At 40.0% G+C, this 21,370-nt stretch overlaps 2 protein-coding genes across 2 annotated transcripts; one reads left to right on the top strand and one right to left on the bottom strand.

Annotated features, from left to right (window-relative positions):
* Positions 1 to 1,335: 1,335 nt before the first annotated feature.
* On the bottom strand, positions 1,336 to 6,374 carry LOC128544826 (uncharacterized). The gene is made up of 7 exons (XM_053515117.1): positions 6,278 to 6,374; positions 4,898 to 5,206; positions 3,895 to 4,005; positions 3,020 to 3,169; positions 2,875 to 2,931; positions 2,332 to 2,393; positions 1,336 to 2,219 (listed from the first exon to the last, which is right to left on the bottom strand). The coding sequence occupies exons 1-7, from the start codon at positions 6,324 to 6,326 to the stop codon at positions 2,088 to 2,090; spliced, it is 870 nt and encodes a 289-aa protein (XP_053371092.1). The 5' UTR covers positions 6,327 to 6,374; the 3' UTR covers positions 1,336 to 2,087.
* An 8,546-nt stretch (positions 6,375 to 14,920) lies between these two features.
* On the top strand, positions 14,921 to 20,167 carry LOC128541025 (polymeric immunoglobulin receptor-like). The gene is made up of 8 exons (XM_053511102.1): positions 14,921 to 14,966; positions 16,029 to 16,334; positions 17,103 to 17,414; positions 17,527 to 17,637; positions 18,881 to 19,030; positions 19,117 to 19,173; positions 19,612 to 19,673; positions 19,793 to 20,167. The coding sequence occupies exons 1-8, from the start codon at positions 14,921 to 14,923 to the stop codon at positions 19,916 to 19,918; spliced, it is 1,170 nt and encodes a 389-aa protein (XP_053367077.1). The 3' UTR covers positions 19,919 to 20,167.
* Positions 20,168 to 21,370: the final 1,203 nt, after the last annotated feature.

Raw genomic sequence — 21,370 nt, 5'->3', positions numbered from 1 at the left:
TCCCTTGTCTGTGTTGTATATTAGTTTGTTTCGTCCCTTGTCTGTGTATTAGTTGATTATTTGGTTTTGTTTCTAGCATGCTCAAAGGTAAAGCCAACTCCATTTGTTCATGTTTTGTTTGGTTTATCATTAAAAAGACTGTTTTCACCTCATCCCCCTCTGCGTCTATGCCTTGCCACACCTTCATGACCACAGTCCAACACCTACAGTACTTGACAATGATGACTAGATATTTAAAAACTTTTTAATTGTAATGAAATATACTATACGAATGGTACTCACCCCCCCAAAAAAGAAAACTACAAATGCTCTCAAAATATTATTTACAGGATTAAATCTGCTGTTTAAGGTAAGTTAAATTAAAGTAGAATTAGTAATATACACTCAACAAAAAAACACCTTTGTTTCTGCTCCGATTTTTCATGATCATGAGATGGACTTAAAGATCTAAAATTCATTCCAGATACACAATAATACCATTTCTCTTAAACATTGTTCACAAATCAGTCTAAATGTGTGATAGTGAGCACTTCTGCTTTGCTGAGATAATCCATCCCACCTCACAGGTGTGCCACATCAAGATGCTGATCTGACATCATGAGTAGTGCACAGGTGTACCTTATACTGCCCACAATAAAAGGCCACCCTGGAATGTGCAGTTTTTTGCTTTATTGGGGGTCTGGGGACTCAGAACCGTCAGTATCTTGTGTGACCACCATTTGCCTCATGCAGTGCAACACATCATCTTTGCATAGAGTTTATCAGATTGTCAATTGTGACCTGTGGAATGTTGGTCCACTCCTCCTCAATGGCTGTGCAAAGTTGTTGGATATTAGTGGGAACTGGTACACGCTGTCGTATACGCCGGTCAAGCACATCCCAAACATGCTCAACGGGTGACATGTACGGTAAGTATGCTGGCCATGAACTGGAACATTTTCAGCTTCCAAGAACTGTGTACAGATCCTTGCAAAATGGGGCTGTGCATTATCTTGCTGAAACATGAGGTGATGTTCATGGATGTATGGCACAACAATGGGCCTCAGGATCTCATCACGGTATCTCTGTGCATTCAAAATGCCATCAATAAAATGTACCTGTGTTCTTCGTCCATAACAGATGCCTGCCCATACCATAACCCTACCACCACCATGGGCCACTTGATCCACAACATTGACATCAGCAAAGCGCTCACCCACACAACGCCACACGCGCTGTCTGCCATCTGCCCTGAACAATGTAAATCGAGATTCATCCGTGAAGAAAACACCTCTGCAACGTGCCAGACGCCATCGAATGTGAGCATTTGCCCACTCAAGGCTGTTACGGCGACGAGCATGCAGCTGAGACGGTTTCTGACAGTTTGTGCAGAAATTGTTTGGTTATGCAAACCAATTGTTTCAGCAGCTGTCTGAGTGGCTGGTCTCAGACGATCTTGGAGGTGAACCTGCTGGATGTGGAGGTCCTGGGCTGGTGTGGTTACACGTGGTCTGCGGTTGTGAGGCCGGTTGGATGTACTGCCATATTCTCTGAAACGGCTTTGGAGACGGCTTATAGTGGAGAAATGAACATTCAATGCACGAGCAACAGATCTGGTTGACATTCCTGCTGTCAGCATGCAAATTGCACGCTCCCTCAATGCTTGTGGCATCTGTGGCATTTTGCTGTGAGACAAAACTGCACATTCCAGGGTGGCCTTTTATTGTGGGCAGTATAAGGTACACCTGTGCACTATTCATGATGTCAGATCAGCATCTTGATGTGGCACACCTGTGAGGTGGGATGGATTATCTCAGCAAAGCAGAAGTGCTCACTATCACACATTTAGACTTATTTGTGAACAATGTTTGAGAGAAATGGTAATATTGTGTATCTGGAATGAATTTTAGATTTTTAAGTCCATCTCATGAAAAATCGGAGCAGAAACAAAGATGTTGCGTTTATATTTTTGTTGAGTGTATATAAATATATATATATATATATATAATTATATACGGAATCTGTATTTACAGTATTTCCTTTGGGAAGTGCCTTGAGAACTCGCCTCCGTAAGGGATTAAATTTGTATGCCGAGGTACCGCTGTACTCTATTTATTTACTTTTTTTTTTGCTGTTGTTTTTTTAATGCAGGCATATTCAGTTTCCTCTCCAGTGTTGATCTGGACCTGTGCTGCTCCGGCTTTGTTATTGTGGGATACATTAGCATAAATAGCATCAGTCTGTGGATAAAAAAAAGCATCAACATTATACACATACTAATTTCTGGTGCTTTTACTGTTGACCTGACAAACTTGTACAGTATTTATAGTTCTGAACAGTTCAGGGACTTGCCTTCTGCTTTTTCTTACAGCCCTGACATCTTTCAGTAATCGTGTTATCGCCACATCTTCCTCCTAAAGAGAAAAGAAATCACACATATAATAGGAACTAAAAAAAGATACTGCTGGCCCTATAACTTCTTGGTGTACTCTCAACTAGTACACCACACAGGACTAAACCATTTTTGGACATTCACACTAATGGACATTTGTCTCTTTGCACTCATTCTGGACATTCATGGACACTTATGGACACTGCACACCTGCACATTCATGCACATTTACATATTTCTGTTTCATTTCTTGCCTTGTTGCACATAAGACACTTTCAAGCATCTTTGCATATTTTCTATTGTATTTCTTTTTTATTCATATTTATTTCCTATTAATAATCTTTTATTTTTAAGGTCACGGGCGGTCGTTTAAGCATTTCACTGCATTTCGTACTGTGTATGACTGTGTATATAAATTTTAATTTTAATTTACAGATTTGCCATTATTGAATCTCAAATTTGTTTGTGTGAGTGTGTGTGTGTGTGTGTATGAATATATATACCTCTGCATCTCCAACAAATAAATGCCACTATCACCAACAATAACACTGCCAAAATGCCTGCAATAAAGCACACCAAAAAATTTAAATAAATGTAAAAATAGGAATGAGTTTTATTGTGTATTTAAAAGGTAAAAAAAAAAGGCACCTAGAGGGAGGCTGTTGTGCATTTGACCTTTATCTTGGTTCGGTGTTGTTGAGGATGATGCAGGTGGAGAGTGTGTTGTTTTACTATGAGGCTGCTCTGATGTAAATGCTGTGTCTGTTTTCCTTAAATGTGTCGATGTTTCTCTTCTTCCTATATAAAAAAAAAATATTTAAACTAACAACTGTTTTATCACTGTTAGTAATACGGCATATGACACTGGAGTAAAGCATGTTTACGATCATTAATGAGAAATGCACCTTTGACAGATTGTTATATCTTTTTATAAATGAAAAATTTACAAATGAAGGATTTACAAATGACTTGTACATAAACCGACCTAAACAAGTATTTCTAAAGACTTATTTCAATAAGGGTTAGCTGACTTTAAGACTGCATTTCTAAGAGTTTATCTGAAGTGGGGAGAAGTCCTTTCCTAGTGACAAACATTTCAGTTGGGGTGAGATTATATTATGACCAGTGTTGGGGGGCGTTTACTTTTTAAAGTAACTAATTACTTCGCGCGGTGGCCGTAAGTACGGTTCATCATGATTCACCGTGAGATTTGGTGCTGTGATTAGGTTTTCATCTTTCCACACGTCAGTCCTCACATAGTCAAACCGCATAGGTGAGATAGGGGTATAACAGCTTACTATAATTGCTCAGTCTGCTTCTGCTCTGTCTGTATCACAAAGTGGCAATGAGGGGGGCAATAGTTTTCCAAATAAAAGTCAAATTGGGAAGAAATGCTTTTTTGTAATGTGGCTTAGACAAGGCAATTGGTCTAAATAGAAAATAAGACTGAATGTAACACACTTTTTAGCATTTATTATTGTTTATCTTGACTTATGTCAGTTGTAATGAAACTTGCTGTTTACCTTGGTCCAGTGCTGAGGGTGATGCAGGTGGAGAGTGTGTTGTTTTACTCTGACGCTGTTTTGATGGAGATTTTGTCTTTGTTTTCCTTCGTGTTGATGTTTCTCTTTTTACTACAGAAAATGCAAAAAATTATTACAACTAATGAATATCACTATTAGTAATATGCACCGTACTACTAATAACTGACTTGAGTAAAAATCAATGTTTATAAAGACGTGTGGAAAAAAACCTTCCAATGTGTCCGCAGAATGTGTTCATCAATGCACTGTTACTATATACATATATAAAAGTGAAAAAGTTACATTAGGTTAAAGACATTAGGTTCAAGGACATTAGGTTCACATGTCTAGTAGACATGTTCAGATGTCTACCGTATGTAAAGCATTGAACAATTCGGGTGTCCATGGCAGGACATCATGAAGGAAGCCACTGCTTACTAAAAGGTACTTTGCTGCATGCTTAAAGTTTGCCAAGGAGCAGATTAACACTCCACATTGGCAAAATGTTTTGTGCACTGATGAAACTAAGATTGAACTATTTGCAGAGGACATGCAGCACTACATCTGATATAAAAATGGCACTGCATATCATCATGAAAACATCATCCCAAGAGGAAACACCGTGCACACTCGGTTTAGTAATCACTTTGCAGGTTTGTTCAGTTTGTTATTATCTCACCACATGACCCCTGGGGCGGGGATCTCTGTAATTAACATAAACTTCTATAATGTAAAATAAAGACAGATAAAAAAGCTGACCATAATATCTATTGAAGCCTTTGTTAATATTTATGTAGATTTATATCAGGTGTCATACCGGGATTATGCAAGTATCATACAGCTTTCTAAACACTACACTACAATGAATCACATATTAGACTGAAAAAGATGTCCAGACCAATGTGATAGGATTCAGTTCAGTCTAATACCCAAAGTCAGTATTTATTATCTAATTAGCTTTTACATTGAATATCAATTATTTTTATGTATTTAAATGTTTTACCTTTAACATTAAGCCTGATGTCTCTGTATGCCTTCTCAGTGCTGCACCTGTAGTATCCCTGATCCTCTACTCTCAGGTCAGATATGAACAGAGACAGATTAGCAGGAGAAATGTTATTAAACAGCTGAAGTCTGCCACGGTAGTGCTCATCATTTAACACTTCTGTTGCATTTCCTGTTCTGTAGGTCCACCAGGTGAGTGTTTGAGGTTTGGTGTTCAGGTCAGAGCAGGAGCAGGGTAACAGCACTGAATCACCTCTGCGTCTTATTTTATGTCCTACTTGATCATTATTAGCAGAGAGAGCGCAGCCTACAGAAACAATAAAAAAATGTTTTTAAGAAAATCCTTATTCTTTAGGCCAACTCATTACAAAGTTTTAAAAATGTGTTTGTTTTACTGTAAATTACAATATATTAATATTAGTTTATATAAAAAATACATTTTGAGATAACTCAAAGCATCCAGTAATCAGATAATGATGTTTAGTGTTATTTATGATTCTTCAAGGTTTACCTCTGTCAATATAAAACCAATGACTGATGGGGAGGACAAAAACAATGAAGTAGCTACAGAAATTCCAGAACAGGTTTATTTAATCATGAAGAGGTTTATTTAAAGAAACAGAGTCAGTAGTGGAACATCACGAGATGCACTAAAACACCTAATATCTTGGTTCTCAGCCCTGTTTCTACCTACAGTACTATGCGTGTTACACAGTCTTGTGGTCATGTGTGTATTTATTTGACTTCTTGACTGCACATGTAGTTATTCAGCTGTGGGAGACACCATGGTGTATGTATCTAAAAATACAGTCCACCTGGAGAGAGTAATACTATATTATAAAAACTATTTTAAGGTGTAATTCAGGAAGTGAAAATAGTTGTCACCAACAGAAAGACAGGATATAAGGTGTAAAATTCACATGCATCTATTTATGGTCTAAACAAGAATGAAGAAGTACAGAGCTGAACAGCCCTAAATAAGTACATTATTAAAGATGTAGGGTTACCTTGCATAAAAAGATTACTGCTTTGTTTGCAAGATTTAACTAGAATTAAATGCTGGTGTTGAAATTCTGTATTTTAGTATTATTGCATTTATAAAATATAAAGTCATAATCAACTATTTCCATTGGATGTGTTCATTTCTGTATTAATATTATAACACTGTAGTAAGTAAAGTTGTTGTTGATTAAAACTCTAAATGATAAACATTTGTCAGTGTTCGGTTTGGTTGTTCAGGAACAGGGCTGAACTACGGCCTACTGTAAACCCAGTCTGGACAGAAAGCACATGAACTAAACACAAAGCAGCTGAACTAAGAACTGGCTAATATTCTCTCTCCTTTCTGTAATAGAAAATAGAAAATAACTTCACTCACCTGCAGCCACGTGAAACACGACAGACACAAGATACAAGCACTTCATCATTACTGAGTCTTCTACACACAAACACCAATATTTCACATATAAATCCACCCACCCACCCACCCACATACATTGACATGCACACACACACACACACACACACACACACACACACACACACACACACACACACACACACACACACACACAGCCTGACTGTCACTTGTTAAATACTTTGGTTTTCAGGAAACCACAACAATCGCTGTCATTTCCCTTTTTTTGACAATCTTTTCATTACTTTTTTAATACAGTATTTATATATGGTCTATATACTGTATAAAGTGTTGGTTTCATATTACTTCATAGAATTGTTATTTTTGAGTAAGTTTTTTTTGTCATGTAATTAAAAATTTTTTACTCTCATACAGTATGTTCTAGATTCATTGCGCATAAAGTGAAATATTTTCAGCCTTTTTTGTTTGAATTTTAATGATTACGGCTTACAGCTCATGAAAATAAACAGTCCAGTATATCAAAATATAATAGAATAATAGAATAGAAAGAATATTTTCTAAGACCAATCAATCAATCAATAATTAAAAAAACAAAACAAATTTACAATACAGAAATTTTCAGCTTCTTAAAAGTTTGTTTATTTATGCACTTAAGTGACCAGAGCTGGTCCTGGCCTTAGTCAATGATGAAGAGCTTGTAAGGCCCTCTGGCGACATCTACTGGTTAATCTTAGATATTTTCGGTTTTATTGCCTTTCACGTGCCTTAGTTCGACGCCAGTTAAACAGATGTAATTACTCTTAGTTACATTAGTTACACATTGTTAGCACAATCTCCAAGTGATTAATTACAAGTAATGTCTGAAATTATGACTAGAACATTGTTTAGAAGGATTGCATCTTATTTAAAAGTATTTAATTATTTTGATTTCAATGTAAAAGTAAAACAGGCTTGTTGTCATGCATACTCGGAACGCGACCGGCACTAGTACCCGGTCGCGAACCAGGAAGTATAAAAGGAGTAAACAAACCATAGCATCTTGCTCAGTCATTGAGTTTGGCCCATGCCTCGTCGGAATCGTTCGTGGAATCGTGAGTACTCACTTTATTGGTTTTGCTTTCTGATTGAGTGTGCATTTATAGGACGCGGGTTAGATTGTGTCTTTCCCTTGCTCCCCATTCGTGAAAGTCCTTAGATTAAATAGCGTGATTATCCTGCCTACTCATGTTCTTCCGCGTTTGGGTTTACCATTCACGCAACAAAGGGCTAACCTCTAAAGCTAAGTCTTCTGGTCACCTCAGGTTAGTTCTTGACAGAATGACTGTGCCTTCCGCGGTGAACCCAGCGGATCATGCACACCTCTGCAACGTGGTAGATCAGCACGCCGAGCTGATCAACAAGCTAACCTGAGGGGTCGCTAATCTGCGCCTGGGCCTCCAAGACGTCGCGGAGCTCCGGCAAGAGAACGCGGATATCCAGCCGGCTGTGGATCGCGCGGCTAGCTGGCCTCCCGTCGGGGCGGTCGCGGCGCCGCACCAAATAACCCCCCCCTACTTCTGATGTATTTCTGTTACTTCCGGATGAATGGGATGGCACAGACGGGAAGTGCAGTGTGTTTTTAACAGCGCTTGATCTGGTGTTTGAGTATAATTACACCAGGTACTCCACCGATCGGCTACGCATCGCGCTTTTGGTTTCGTTGCTATCTGGGCAGGCAGCTGGGACGTGTTCCACGGAGTCCGAGGCCCCCGATGTCGACATCAACGCCATCCCTTCCACCTATCGTGACCTGTCCGGGTGCCTTTTGTATGAGAAAAGCCACCCATCTGCCACCCCATCGCCCTTATGACCTGACGATAGAGTTTCAGCCGGGTTCCGTCCCTCCCCGCGGCCATCTCTACTTGCTATCGGCCACTGAGATGCAGGCTATGGAGGAGTATGTCACCAGCGCCCTTCGAGATGGAACTATCCGGCCTTGTTCGTTGCCGGCAGCCGCGGGGTACTTCTTCGTGAAGAAGAGAGGGGGCGAGCTTCGGGCGTCCGGGCTGTTCTCAAGAGATTGCTCGCTCACCAACTGTACTGCAAGTTGGAAAAATGTGCTTTTCACCAGCACTCCACCATGTTTCTGGGTTTTGTTACCTCGCCCCAGGGTGTGGCCATGGACCCGCAGAAACTAGAAGCTGTTCGTCATTGGCCCCTACCCAAGACTCTCAAACAGCTTCAACGGTTCCTCGGGTTTGCGAACTTCTACCGTCGCTTTATCGGGGGCTACAGTACAGTTGCAGCACCACTGACCAGTCTGACCAGGCCCTCACCTCATCCCTTCCACCTCACTCCCGCCGCCATTTATGCATTCAAAGAACTTTCCCCCCTGTTTCACCACCGACCCTATTCTGCTTTACCCAGATGCCAACCAACCGTTCGTTGTGGAGGTGGACGCGTCAGACGTGGGCGCTGGCGCTGTTCTCTCCCAGTGAGGTCCAGACCAGAAGCTACACCCTTGTGGCTTCTTCTCCAAGAAATTTAATCCCACTCAGCAGCGATACGGGGTAGGGGACCGCAAGCTGTTCGGCATAAAGTGGGCCTTGGAGGAATGGCGTCACTGGCTCCAGTGAGCCGTTCATTGTCTGGACGGATCACCGGAACCTCATCACTATCAGAAATCTCAAACAACTCAACCCACGGCAGGCACGGTGGACACTATTCTTTGAACAGTTCGACTTCATTTTTGGTAACACCACTGTCATTTGTGTGGGCATTTTATTCTGTTCTGTTTTGTTATTTGTTTAGTTTGTACTTTGATTTTAGTTGTGTTGACTTGGGCTCTCTTTTTGGCAATGTTTCTGTGTATCTTGTGTGTCTGTGTTAGTGGAGCTGATTCAGTCCTGTCCTCCTGTGTTCTTGTGTTTAGCTAGAGCAGGTAAGTAGGTAGGTGTGTGTTTGGCTAGGAGCATGTTTAGCTAAGAACTATGTGGATTTACAGTAACTAGCATGCTTCTAGCCATAGCCCATCTGTGTCTCTAGCTGTCCTGTGTTTCCTCTCCCCCTAGTTTCCCAGTGCGCCTAGCTTTAGAGTGCTGTCCCTCCTGGCTTTGGAGTAACGACTAGCTTGTGAGTGCCGCCTCGCTTAGTCTTGGAGGGCTGCCTCGCCTAGCCACTGGGTATCCTTTGTCTATGTTTCTGTGCCCCCATCCCCTAGTGTGTGTTAAGCTATTAGGTAAGTGTAGCTTAGTGCATGTTGGGGCTAAAGACATGCTTAGCTAGGTGTATGTGTAGCTAACTGCCATGGTTAAGCACTGCTTAGCCATGTTTAGCTAAAAGCCATGCCTAGCTGATTGCCATGTTTTTAGCCCTCGTCCCGTCCCTCTCTTGGTCTCTCGTCTCTAGTCTTTACGTGTCTCCCGTTCTCTCTAGTGTCTCCCGTTCTCTCTAGTGTCTCCCGTTCTCTCTAGTGTCCAGTTTCAGCTCCACGCATCGTTTGTGTCCTGTTATGTGTTTGTCCCCCTGCCTGTGTCTCGCCACAGGACGTGTTTTGTTTGTCCCCCTGCCTGTGTCTCGCCACAGGACGTGTTTTGTGTCTCCCCCTGCCTGTGTCTCGCCACAGGACGTGTTTTGTGTCTCCCCCTGCCTGTGTCTCGCCACAGGACGTGTTTTGTGTCTCCCCCTGTCTCGCCACAGGACGTGTTTTGTGTCTCCCCCTGCCTGTGTCTCGCCACAGGGCGTGTGTTTGTTCCCCTGTCTGTGTCTTGCCAGAGAGCCCCTGTTAGCACAAAGTTAAGTATGGTTTAAGTTTTTGTTCCTTTGTTTGTATCTTTATTTATACTTTGTGTTTACCCTTAATTAAAAGACTCTTTTTGGTTACACCACCCCTCTGCCTCTATGCCTGCTCCTTCCGCCCACGGCGTTCAACACCTGCCACAACACCCCACTCATGACAGAATGCTCGACCAACCAAGGCATAGCAGAGGGGGCTGGGACTTTAAAGCGGCATCCTCACGTGGAGGCCACAGCCGCAGCACCCTTCAGCCTCACGTGGAGGCCACAGCCGCAGCACCCTTCAGCCTCACGTGCAGGCCACAGCCGCAGCACCCTTCGGAGCCTCACGTGCAGGCCACAGCCGCAGCACCCTTCGGAGCCTCACGTGCAGGCCACAGCCGCAGCACCCTTCGGAGCCTCACGTGGAGGCCACAGCCGCAGCACCCTTCGGAGCCTCACGTGGAGGCCACAGCCGCAGCACCCTTCGGAGCCTCACGTGCAGGCCACAGCCGCACGTGGAGGCCACAGCCGCAGCACCCTTCGGAGCCTCACGTGGAGGCCACAGCCGCAGCACCCTTCGGAGCCTCACGTGGAGGCCACAGCCGCAGCACCCTTCGGAGCCGCACGTGGAGGCCACAGCCGCAGCACCCTTCGGAGCCTCACGTGGAGGCCACAGCTGCAGCACCCTTCGGAGCCTTACGTGGAGGCCACAGCTGCAGCACCCTTCGGAGCCTCACGTGGAGGCCACAGCTGCAGCACCCTTCGGAGCCTCACGTGGAGGCCACAGCTGCAGCACCCTTCGGAGCCTCACGTGGAGGCCACAGCCGCAGCACCCTTCGGAGCCTCACGTGGAGGCCACAGCCGCAGCACCCTTCGGAGCCTCACGTGGAGGCCACAGCCGCAGCACCCTTCGGAGCCTCACGTGGAGGCCACAGCCGCAGCACCCTTCGGAGCCTCACGTGGAGGCCACAGCCGCAGCACCCTTCGGAGCCTCACGTGGAGGCCACAGCCGCAGCACCCTTCGGAGCCTCACGTGGAGGCCACAGCCGCAGCACCCTTCGGAGCCTCACGTGGAGGCCACAGCCGCAGCACCCTTCGGAGCCTCACGTGGAGGCCACAGCCGCAGCACCCTTCGGAGCCTCACGTGGAGGCCACAGCCGCAGCACCCTTCGGAGCCTCACGTGGAGGCCACAGCCGCAGCACCCTTCGGAGCCTCACGTGGAGGCCACAGCCGCAGCACCCTTCGGAGCCTCACGTGGAGGCCACAGCCGCAGCACCCTTCGGAGCCTCACGTGGAGGCCACAGCCGCAGCACCCTTCGGAGCCTCACGTGGAGGCCACAGCCGCAGCACCCTTCGGAGCCTCACGTGGAGGCCACAGCCGCAGCACCCTTCGGAGCCTCACGTGGAGGCCACAGCCGCAGCACCCTTCGGGCTCCGCAGTCTTGCCAGAGAGCCCCTGTTAGCACAAAGTTAAGTATGGTTTGAGTTTGTTTGTTCCTTTGTTTGTATCTTTATTTATACTTTGTGTTTACCCTTAATTAAAAGACTCTTTTTGGCTACACCACCCCTATGCCTCTATGCCTACTCCTTACGCCCACGGCGTTCAACACCTGCCACAACACCCCGCTCATGACAGATAACTGCATTAATACAGCAAGGCATGGATGCGATCAATTATAAAAAAGTAACGGACGTAACTTTTTAGGTATGTATGTAACCATAGCAACTTACTCTCTAAAGAGAACCTGCTCGGTAGCAGGTTATGTTCCAGGGTAAGTTTGTTTCAGAAAGTTATTTAGCATGGCGCGCACTTTTGATGATGATCCCGTGGACGTGGAGGCACAAATTATACTAGGTTTTTTTTTGCCGGGAGAGAGTTATAAGACCGCGTATTGATGTGTTTTCATTTCCTAATGATTATTTGAAAGAGCATTATTGGTTTTCAATGGAATTGTTAATTTACTTAACACATCTCCTGAAACCGCATATTGCAAATGTCACAAACGGCACGTCTGCGCTTAGAAAACATTCTGTATAGCACTTCGTTTTTTTTGCATCAGGACATTTTTTGTACAACGTGGCTGATGCAGAGCATGTGGAAAAGGCAACTGTATGTCTGGCACTTAAACACTTCTTACACACGTGTACAGTTCCCTGGCCATAAACTTCTGCATGTTATTAGAGGAATTCCACAGAGTGGCAGGTTTGTCCTTTATAGTAAAATCGATGACGCATATTTAATATGTAGTCATACTATTTATATCTACTGTATACATGTATTTATCCTGCACACACACACACTTAATCCTTCCATATATGACTTTCTATTTCAGGGTTTCCAAATGTAATTGGGTGCATTGATGGCACCCACATTCCTATTAAAGCTTCTTCAATAAATGAGGGAGACTATGTTAATAGGAAATTTATTCATAGTAGCAATGTACAGGTAATTTTGTGTGCTTATTTTTTTTTTGCCTTGTTAAAATCATTAAACTCATTACTTTTTTAATATGTGAGGCAACTCACATCATTACTAATGATGATGCAAAATGGCCAGGATCTGTGCATGATGCCAGAATTTTCCACAAGTCATCATTATGCCAGACATTTCAGCAGGGTATGTTTTGCTCTATACAATGTTTTTTATTTTTATTTTAATATATATATTAGTATTGTACACTTGAATCATTACAGGACAGTACAATGGTTACTTGCTGGAGGACAGAGGATACCCTTGTCTGCCCTATTTAATGACACCCTACCCTGAACCTGATCCTGGACCACAGACATGCTTTAACCTGGCTCACAGCTGAACACGGGCCAAGATGGAGATGACCATGGGGATCCTCAAGTCTAGGTTTCAGTGTCTGCGTGGGCTCCGGGTCAGTCCAGAGAGGGCATGCAACATCATAGTGGCTTGTGTTGTGCTTCACAACATTGCCACTATAAAAGGAGAGAGCCACCTTCCTTGTATTGAAGAAGATTTTTGCACACAACATGGAAGTAATGGAAGACAGGATTTGTCAATGGATAGCCTTTTCTCTTCCATTTAAGGTCCATCTCCATGTCACTTTTTCTTATTTGTTTTTGAAGATGGACCTTAAACAGCTCCTTTGCTGGCAACTAGGAAGGAAACTAGGATTTATTATTAAAAATAATTAAATAAATAAAATTCTGTCAGACAATAAAATTAAAATATGGACAACTGCACATACAACTTACATTGATTAGATTGTGCATTGAGGTTAAAGGACCTTCATCCGTGGGTAAATCCCCAGGTATGTCCTGTGAAAGCACAACGACAGTTTGTTACTCTAATGTAAAAAGGGGGCATGCATTATAATAGCATGCATCCTAATAAAAGCAACTAAAATTACCTGACAACAAAACACTTACAACTGTGACAGACTGTTCTTTCTGTACCGTCCAATAATACAATCCCTCTATTAGTATCTATAAGAAAATACAACCCATAGAATTCTCAATATTAACAAAGAAAAAAACAATAATGCAGGAAAAAACATGACAAAGTTATACAACTAAGATCACAGTAGCCTATACATTATATGCAATTAAATAAAGTAAGCCTGCATAAAAACATAAAGCATGTTTAAAACCCTTTAAGTGACAGAGATAGTAATTTATTAAGTCGTATAATGAAAATAAATTATAGTGGTAAACTTACATTTCACCATGTTAGTGTCACTGCTGGCCCTTTATTAAGGGACAGAGCCAGCTCCTCAGATGGGGTGCGGTGAGGTGGTGGTGGGCCCCCGCCAGTTAGACAGGCTTCAACCTTCTTTCTATTAGCTACATGACAGAAAGAATATACTAAATCATGTTAAATAAATAGTTCAGTGATCGTGTAATCAAATATTTCCTTTTTGCAGAACGTTTTTTTCTCTTGGCTTCTGGCTCCAGAAGGATTACACCTCATTAAATAAGAAACCATAAATTCCTAGTCATTATACATTGATATTTTAACCTAAAGAAATGAATGGCAGGAAAAGTAAATGCTTTCATTTAACAGCCAAAAAAAAGCGGGAGGGATGTTTAATTTTTTTGTATTATAATAAAAGGGGAGGCGATGTTAAATTTGCAATTTAATACACTCACGCATTTACTTTTATTTTTTCCATGCCGGCTCTCTTTCTTTAGCCGGTGCAGCCGCATTGTTTTTTTTCATTATTATTGGCTTGAATTACTCATACAGTATGTGTGCATTAAAACCTCTGTGAAATACGCCGCTCTCTTTTTTTCACTTTGATTTTCCATTTTGACTCGTGAAATCGGTGATCTATTGAAAATGTCTTTATAAATGCACCATGCACGCGCACTAACTCTGGGTAACCAGTAGAGGGTTGATTAAACTTACTCTTATCAGGTGTTTTGGAACCGACATACTCACAGTATGTGGGTTTGGGGTTAATCAACCCAGAGGTTAGGATTAACCAAATGATAAGTTAACCAAGCTTTCTGGAATACCCCCAACTCTGATCACGTGTTAAGTGCTTAAATAAACAAACTTTTAAGAAGCTGAAGATTTCTGTATTGTAAATCTGTTATTTTTATTATTGATTAATTGATTGATCTTAGAAATTTTTCTTTTTATTCTATTATTCTATTATATTTTGATATACTGGACTGTTTATTTTCATGAGCTTTATACAGTATATAGACCATTTATAAATACTGTATGGAAATAGTGATGAAAAGATTGTCCAAAAAAGGGAACTGACAGCGATTGTTGTGGTTTCCTAAAAACCAAAGTATTTAACAAGTGACAGTCAGGCTGTGTGTGTGTGCATGTAAATTTACAGTATGTGTGTGGGTGGGTGGATTTATATGTGAGATATTGGTGTTTGTGTGTAGAAGACTCAGTAATGATGAAGTGCTTGTATCTTGTGTCTGTTGTGTTTCACGTGGCTGCAGGTGAGTGAAGTTATTTTCTATTTTCTATTACAGAAAGGAGAGAGAATATTAGCCAGTTCTTAGTTCAGCTGCTTTGTGTTTAGTTTATGTGCTTTCTGTCCAGACTGGGTTTACAGTAGGCCGTAGTTCAGCCCTGTTCCTGAACAACCAAACCAAACACTATCACATTTTTATCATTTAGAGTTTTAATCAACAACTTTACCTACTACAGTGTTATAATATTAATACAGAGATGAACACATTCAATGGAAATATTTGATTATCACTTTATATTTTATAAATGCAATAATACTAAAATACTGAATTTTAACACCAGCATTTAATTCTAGTTAAATCTTGCAAACAAAGCAGTAATCTTTATACGCAAGGTAAGCATACATCTTTAATAATGTACTTATTTAGGGCTGTTCAGCTCTGCACTTCTTCATTCTTGTTTAGACTATAAATAGATGCATGTGAATTTTACATCTTATATCCTGTCTTTCTCTTGGTGACAACTATTTTCACTTCCTGAATTACACCTTAAAATAGTTTTTATAATATAGTATTACTCTCTCCAGGTGGGCTGTATTTTTAGATACATACACCATGGTGTCTCCCACAGCTGAATAACTACATGTGCAGTCAAGAATTCAAATGAATACACACATGACCACAAGACTGTGTAACACGCATAGTAGTTAGAAACAGGGCTGAGAACCAAGATATTAGGTGTTTAAGTGCATCTCATTAGTTCCACTACTGACTCTGTTTCTTTAAATAAACTTCTTCATGATTAAATAAACCTGTTCTGGAATTTATGTAGCTACTTCATTGTTTTTTTTTTTTTTTTTTTTGTCCTCCCCATCAGTCATTGGTTTTATATTGACAGAGGTAAACCTTGAAGAATCATAAATAACACTAAACATCATTATCTGATTACTGGATGCTTTGAGTTATCTCAAAATGTATTTTTCATATAAACTAATATTAATATATTGTAATTTACAGTAAAACAAACTGATTTTTAGGAATTTGTAATAAGTTGGCCTAAAGAATAAGTATTTTTTATTGTTCCTGTAGGCTGCGCTCTCTCTGCTAATAATGATCAAGTGCACACAATAAGACACAGAGGTGATTCAGTGCTGTTACCCTGCTCCTGCTCTGACCTGAACACCAAACCTCAGAAACTCACCTGGGGGACCTTCAGAACAGGACCTTACACAGAAGTGTTAAATGATGAGCACTACCGTGGCAGACTTCAGCTGTTTAATAACATTTCTCCTGCTAATCTGTCTCTGTTCATATCTGACCTGAGAGTAGAGGATCAGGGATACTACAGGTGCAGCACTGAGAAGGAATACAGAGACATCAGGCTTAATGTTAAAGGTAAAACATATAAATACATAAAAAGAGTTGATATTCAATGTAAAAGCTGATTAGATAAACCTTTATAAATAACTTAAATGTTTATTCTGGTTACCATCACTAAAGGAGAAGAAATCCCTGTTTCACATTGTGAAACATCAGTATTAAGTTACAGTATGAATTACAATAAATACTGACTTTGGGTATCAGACTGAACTGAATCCTATCACATTGGTCTGGACATATTTTTCAGCGTAATATGTGATTCATTGTAGTGTAGTGTTTAGAAAGCTGTATGATACTTGCATAATCCCAGTATGACACCTGATATAAATCTACATAAATATTAAACAAAGGCTTCAGGAGATATCATGGTCACCTTTTTTTTTATTTGTCTTTATTTTACACTATAGAAGTTTATGTTAATTACGGAGCATAAATACAGATATAATAATTTATAATTTTTCATGCAAGGTGTATATTATAACTTTTTAAGTTTAATTTTTAATTGAAGGAAAGAACACCATTTGCTGAAATTTAATATTTTATACCAATTTAAAAGTTTATTATTTTGTAGTTATCAAAATGAAAAAAAAAAAGTCAGTTCTGATTCAGTATTGGGTATCAGTCCTGATATTAGATTCATATAAAAAAAAAAAAAAAATAACAGGTGATATCCTTTAAAATTTCTGCTGGTTTTCAGCAGAATTTATTTATTTTTTGTTTACAAGCAGGGAATATTAATAATCACAGTACTTCTGTTATTAACTGCAAATGTTATGTTTACAGGCTGTGAGCTGGTGAAGAAGACAGAGGTAGAGCGTGTGACTGTGTTCACAGGAGAGTCTGTAGTTCTGCCCTGCGTCTGCACTGACATACAGGACAAACCACAGGATCTAAAATGGGAGTTTTACAGAAACAATCACTATCAGAATATTTACCCTAAACAGACTGGACATCACAGAAACAGAGTCAAACTGGTCAGTAACAACTCTCCAGGAAACGTCTCTCTACTCATATCAGACCTGACTAAAGAGGACGAGGGAGTCTACAGATGTTCTGTACAGGCTGATAGCAGAGATATCAGACTATCTGTTAAAGGTACACTTGTTCATCACTGTTTGTGAGCATGCTTTACTCCGGTGCATGTACAACTAATAAATATGGCTATAGTGATATTTATTAGTTGTAATCATTTTTGCATTTTCTGTAGTAAAAAGAGAAACATCAACACGAAGGAAAACAAAGACAAAACCTCCATCAAAACAGCGTCAGAGTAAAACAACACACTCTCCACCTGCATCAACCTCAGCACTGGACCAAGGTAAACAGCAAGTTTCATTACAACTGACATAAGTCAAGATAAACATTAATAAATGCTAAAAAGTGTGTTACATTCAGTCTAATTTTCTATTTAGACCAATTGCCAAGTTCAAGTCTCACTACAAAAATTACACATTTCTTTCCAATTTGACTTTTATTTGGAAAACTATTGCCCCCCTCATTGCCACTATGTGATACAGACAGAGCAGAAGCAGACTGAGCAATTATAGTGAGCTGTTATAAAGTGAGCTGTTATAATGATTTAAAGTAAGTCATAATCAGTGTCGGGTGCAACGCGTTAGAGTACTTGGATTACTTCTTTGATGTAACGAGTAATCTAACACGTTAGGTCCACAATTTAAGTACTTTAATTATTAGTGTTATTTAGTTAGATTTTCAAAAATGTAATCCGTTATTCAGACAATTTATGTAATCCATGAGCCAGACAGCAGTGATTCCCAATCCGTTAGTGTGTGTGTTTGTGTGTGTGTGTGTGAAAGATGTCCTACAAGCCCCGCCTCCGATAACCCGCCCCCTTCAGTTATTCCTGCTATTATACCCCCATCTCACCTACTGTATGTGGTTTGACTATAAAACCTAATCACAGCGCCAAAACTCGCGGTGAATCATGATGAACTGTACTTACGGCCACCGCGCAAAACTGCGTAGGTGAGATAGGGGTATTAGTAGTTAACAGATTATGGGCCAAACTTCGCTGAGTGATGATGGTAGAATAATTATAAAAGTCTTGACTAAAACAACATGCATGAAGAATCACAAAGAATTTTTTATTTTCTGCAATGGAAAAGTACTCAAACTAGTTACTTTTATTATAAAGTAACGCTGTAATGTAACTGATTACTTTTTAAGGACTGTAATTTTGTAATGTTACTTAAAAAAGCAAACATTCCCCAACAATGTTCATAATATAATCTTACCCCAACAGAAATGTTAGTCACTGGAAAAGGACTTTGCTTGAGATTAACACTGAGAAATGCAGTCTTTAAGTCAACTAACACTTATTGAAATAAGTCTTTAGAAATACTTGTTTAGGTCCATTTCATTTGTTTGGCCGGTTTATGTTCAAGTCATTTGTAAATCCTTCATTTATAAAGAGATATAACAATCTGTCAAAGGTGCATTTCTCATTAATGACCGTGAGCATGCTTTACTCCAGTGTCATATGCCGTATTACTAACAGTGATAAAACAGTTGTTAGTTTAAATATATTTTTTTTTATATAGGAAGAAGAGAAACATCGACACACTTGAGGAAAACAGACACAGCATTTACATCAGAGCAGCCTCATAGTAAAACAACACACTCTCCACCTGCATCATCCTCAACAACACTGAAACAAGATAAAGGTCAAATGCACAACAGCCTCCCTCTAGGTGACAATTTTTTAAAAACTTAAATACACAATAAAACTTATTCCTATTTTAACATTTATTTACATTTTTGGTGTGCTTTATTGCAGGCATTTTGGCAGTGTTATTGTTGGTGATAGTGGCATTTATATGTTGGAGATGCAGAGGTATACACATACACACACACACACACACCACTCACTCAAACAAATTTGAGATTCAATTAAGAAAAATCTGTAAATTCAAACTAGAATTTTATTTGTCACATACACAGTCATACACAGTACGATATGCAGTGAAATGCTTAAACGACCGCCCGTGACCAAAAGATTATTAATAGGAAATAAATATGAATAAAAAAGAAATACTATAGAAAATATGCAAATATGCTTGAAAGTGTCTTATTTAAAGTGACTTATGTGCAACAAGCCAAGAAATAAAACATGAATGTCCAGAATGAGTGCAAAGAGACAAATGTCCATTAGTGTGAATGTTTAAAAATGGTTTAGTCCTGTGTGGTGTACTAATTGAGAGTACACTAAGAAGCTATAGGGCCAGCAGTATCTTTTTAAGTTCCCATTATATGTAATTTCTTTTCTCTTTAGGAGGAAGATGTGGCGATAACACGATTACTGAAAGATGTCAGGGCTGTAAGAAAAAGCAGAAGGCAAGTCCCTGAACTGTTCAGAACTATAAATACTGTACAAGTTTGTCAGGTCAAGAGTAAAAGCACCAGAAATTAGTATGTGTTATGTGTATAATGTTCATGCTTTTTTTTATCCACAGACTGATGCTATTTATGCTAATGTATCCCACAATAACAAAGCCGGAGCAGCACAGGTCCAGATCAACACTGGAGAGGAAACTGAATATGCCTGCATTAAAAAAACAACAGCAAAAAAAAGTAAATAAACAGAGTACAGCGGTACCTCAGCATTCAAATGTAATCCCTTAAGGAGGCGAGTTCTTAAGGCATTTCCCAAAGGAAATACTGTAAATACAGATAATCCATTTCAGCCACCCAATAAAAATCACCAATATTACCAATTTTATATAATACATTTAAAAACAATCAAAACAATAGAAAAGACAGTAAATTAAGACAGTACATTTAAATAGGAAATAAATAGACATTAAACCACACTTAACCCTAATTTATGATTCCTCTTGACACCGGTCAGTTGTGTTTTGGTTCCGTATTTTTACTCTAGTGAGACTTTCTCTCCAAATCATGGGTGGAAGCCCATTGATGCAAGAAGGTCAGCTGACCATGCCTAATAAAATTGTTAAAAATATGCCAAGAGGCCAACACTTTGTTGTTTATGCACTTGGTTGTTGGTACACTTGTTGGTACAATTGGTTGCATTTTTCCCCAGCGTTGGCTAGGACTGTGGATCTCTTTGCGGACACATTAAAGTTGGATTACTCACTATTGGGACATTATCACAGGACATCATTTTCTCATCATCATGCTCTGATAGTGCTGATGTAAGTTTTTAGGTCCCAGGGTGCTATGTCATCACTTAATCTTGCTCAAAATGCAAAACAATGGAAATAAAAAAATTGCCCTTCCACTGATGCAAGCCAGTTTTAATTGTCTACTTGTAGTACACACAACCGGATGTACAAGGTACCACTGTAATGCTGAAAACACTTAATATATTTACAGTAATACACCATAATGAGCACAGGATTCACAATATCGGCTTTGTTTATTACCATAAATAGCAGATTTAATCTTGTAAATAATATATTTGAGATCATTTGTCATTTCCTTTTTTTTTGGGGGGGGGGGGGGGGGGGCATATTGTATATTTCATTACAATTAAAAAGTTTTAAAATATATTTTCATCATTCTGTTTGTTTAAGGTGACTGCTGCAAAAGTTTCATCTCATCTTTTTACAATCAATGGAAACGAGAGGTTATATAAAAATGTATGTTTACACATTGTTTATTGTTATTAAGTTGTACTTTTTATGTTGTCAGCCAAGTACACTCCCTGTTTAGTAATCGAAGAGTAAATCACAGATGAGAAATTAAAAAGTAGATCAGATAAAGATCTAGTTTTACCTTAAAATGACTCCAGCATGTTAAAAATCAATTACACCACCTCAGCGCTGTTATTTCAGCAAGTAAATATTAAGTAATCCCAATAAAAATTGATAGATTTTACTAATGGCGCAGGTTAAACTTGAGGCGGATATCTAAGTACTGGGCACCCTAAGAGTTAGAGAGTCTCAGATTCTTTTTAGAAGGTTTCAGACCTTTATCTGCTTGTTAGATCTAATGCATGGCAACAGCTGTCATCAGTAAATGACAATTTTAAAGCTTTAAAAAAATACTTTAACTCGTCAAACCTTGTG

Source organism: Clarias gariepinus, chromosome 2 (genome assembly GCF_024256425.1).
Source record: "Clarias gariepinus isolate MV-2021 ecotype Netherlands chromosome 2, CGAR_prim_01v2, whole genome shotgun sequence".
In the NCBI taxonomy this organism is placed as follows: Eukaryota; Metazoa; Chordata; class Actinopteri; order Siluriformes; family Clariidae; genus Clarias; species Clarias gariepinus.
Note: the sequence above shows the minus strand (reverse complement) of the source record. Positions and strands in the feature narration are given on the sequence as shown.